The 3,052-nt window shown below is 29.8% G+C and overlaps 1 protein-coding gene across 1 annotated transcript in view; it reads left to right on the forward strand.

The window, feature by feature from the left end:
* The window catches only part of LOC105364869 (adenylate cyclase type 10), a 17,647-nt gene extending 16,918 nt beyond the window's left edge, over positions 1-729 (forward strand). The window contains 2 exon segments of the mRNA XM_011502899.1: positions 89-370; positions 561-729. Of these exon segments, the coding sequence (XP_011501201.1) occupies positions 89-370; positions 561-716 (438 nt within the window). The 3' untranslated portion in view covers positions 717-729.
* Positions 730-3,052: the final 2,323 nt, after the last annotated feature.

Consider the following 3,052-nt stretch of genomic DNA (forward strand, 5'->3'; position numbering starts at 1 on the left):
ATGCCGAGGCGCCGGCAACTTAAGAATACATAATTAAACTACGCGTTAGGATTATTTGTAATAATTTAATGAAATAAATCGCTCGCAGGTTCTGGAATGCCATTTAATTCTTTTTATGCATTGTCTGAATATGAAGAAAGGGAGTATTATAAAATCAGTGCTAACAAATATAAACGAACTAATTAAAATTCTGGACGAAATAATGAACATCTCGGGCTGTGTAAAGCCCCGTTATTATTTGTTGAAAGGATACCTCAATCGGCTAAACAGTCGCACGTTATTGACAAATTTTTACATACGCAAGGCAAAGAAATACGCTCAGGTGCAAATGAACACGATGGTACTGGCTTGGATAAAGCACAACGAAATGGTGAGTCAATCTTACAATTACTTGAGAAAATAAAAAAACACACATAGTACATGTATATGTTACGTTTATTTGATTTGTTTTATGCAATAATTTATAAAAAAAATTGTTTATAATGTAATTATATATAATACAAAATTTTTAATGATACATTCAATGAGAGGCAGTGACAATAGATTTTCTTCTTGCGCAGACGTGGAAATCGGTAAAATACAGTAACATGACTTATTTCTGGGAAGGACACATAATCTATCAGGACAATATCTTGTGGCAAGATTTTGATATGCTCGATCTGAGCAGTTGGTCCAAATTACTTTATTCTTTTCCGATTCCACGCTCAAACATATGATGTACACGTGTTTCAATACGTTTCAATTGTATCAAGGGCAATGCAAACGAGCTTAATAATAATATTACTTACTTCCTGTAATTAAAATGATAATTTAAAAGAATAAGAGAAATTTGATCGATAAATGCGCTTGGCCAGTTAAAGTTATTCTAATTATTTTGTATGTTTTTATTATTACACGAGTCAGTGAGAATCACTGTATTCAGCCAATCATATACTTACTTTTATGTATATATATATATATATATATATTTCTTTAATAAAAATACAAATACAGTTAATTAGTAGGATAAAAAAAATTCCTGTAGACTATAGCGAATATTTACATTAATCTCAATTATAGTAAAATTTTCGACGAAGAATCAAATATCCGTTTTAATCATTAATAATTGCATACGTTAATATAATCTTAAGCTCTAATCTTAATAGAAAATCTATTGGATATGATTTTTATATTTTTCGTTTTGTATTTTCTAAGTAAAAATGTTCTTGGCCAAACATCAATTGAAATACGTAGCATAGGCGGAGAGTAAAAGTTATGTTTAAGTAAAGGAGATTGCAAATGTGGAATCGTGACGTAAATTTTTGGCTTTCCTTTTCTCTATTCGCACGAATATCGTTATTATTTTTCTTCATTTTTTCTCTTTTTCTTTTCTTATTTTTTTTTTCTTTTCCTTTTTTCTTTCGTAAATTGTTAAAAAGGTATAATTTAATTTTTTAATTTTCCACGTACTTAAAAGTAATAATTGACATCGACAATCCACTTATACGTAACCTCGAGTTGTCTCCATTTCTTTGATTCTTATTCCACGATCCTTCCTGGAACGAATCATTATACTTCTGTTTTCGCTTAACGCATTATTATATATACCTAATGACACTAAAAAGTCATGATTTATGAGCGCGTATTCACCGAGTTTTCTTTCTGTCGGCATATACAGTCGCGGCATAAAACGCTCGCAATTCGCCACGGGTCATTGCCGAGTACGTCAAATTCGCTGATTAAATATGTTTTTTCGGTGAGCTCTTGGATCTTAAAATACAAGCGGGAACAAGAAATGAGACGAATAAAGAGCATCGAAAGTATTATAAAATATTGGAAATTAAATGCACGAATGATTTTGTTTTTATTCATTGGTTAAATGAGTTAGAGAAAGTATGTTTTTAACGCGAAAAGAATTCTTGTAATTTTTCTACGTTCCTAGGACCAGAGCATTTCCATCAAAGTAACAGAGTAGAATGGAATAATATTATTTTACATTTTTGAATTTTGCACGTAAATTTGAAAAACAATTGCTCGATTTATATAAAATTAATTCGCCGTAATTTTAACGAGAAATGATAAAGAATAATCTAGCTAACCACTAAAATACGTTTATGAAGAGTTAAGTAATAATTGTTAGACGTTAACATGTAGGTCACCGCAATGGTAATTAAAATTCTGTCAGGGTATTATTTAACAGCACTACTTAGAAAATTATAATTAAAGCAATAATAAAGTCGTTTTAGACAAAATTAAACGTAGTTGCGAATAAATTTTTCTACACTTTATCATTGCAGCAATTTGCATAAAAATTTATTTAATAAAATTCATATACCATTGAATTTATTAAATAATAAATGAAATAAATAATCGAAGATAGAGTGTATAGGGTGTGTGAGAATAAGTAAGAACAGAGTGGTAATGATTAAGAATGTGAGGGAACGAGTAAAGAGCTAAACCTCTGGCCGAACGAGCATAATGTAATCGCTCGTAAAGCACGTAAAAGGAAAGCATACAGAGAAGAAATAAATAATCCAAACGAATTGCGCTAGTACACATAGTATTAATAATAATTATTATGTATAATAATTAGGATGTGAAGGATGACAACGATGACAAGGGCGATAATAATGATGATTGTAACAATATTAATATAATAATATTATCGATATAATAGCATTATTATTATTATTATTACTATTATTATTATTATTATTATTATTATTATTATTATTATTATTATTATTATTATTATTACCACTATTATGACGATTATTATTAATATCATTATTGTTGTCATAATAATTATCGTTTTTGTTGTTATCGCTGTTATAATATAACAATTGCTACGAATGATAATGACAATAATAATAATATAAGAATGATAGTAGCGATAATAAGAAGTTAAAGTTATAGTAGTGAAATGATAATTGTGTAAGGGTCGTCGCCTTGGACCGGCGATCGACGCTTTGGTCAGGCAATGGGACAATAGCCACCTGCCATGTAAATAGAAAATGGTTGGACCATGACTGGGCGCGGGTCAAGCGATCGCGATCGCCGGTCGAATAACTTT

Source organism: Ceratosolen solmsi, unplaced genomic scaffold (assembly GCF_000503995.2).
Source record: "Ceratosolen solmsi marchali unplaced genomic scaffold, CerSol_1.0 scaffold15, whole genome shotgun sequence".
NCBI lineage: Eukaryota > Metazoa > Arthropoda > Insecta > Hymenoptera > Agaonidae > Ceratosolen > Ceratosolen solmsi.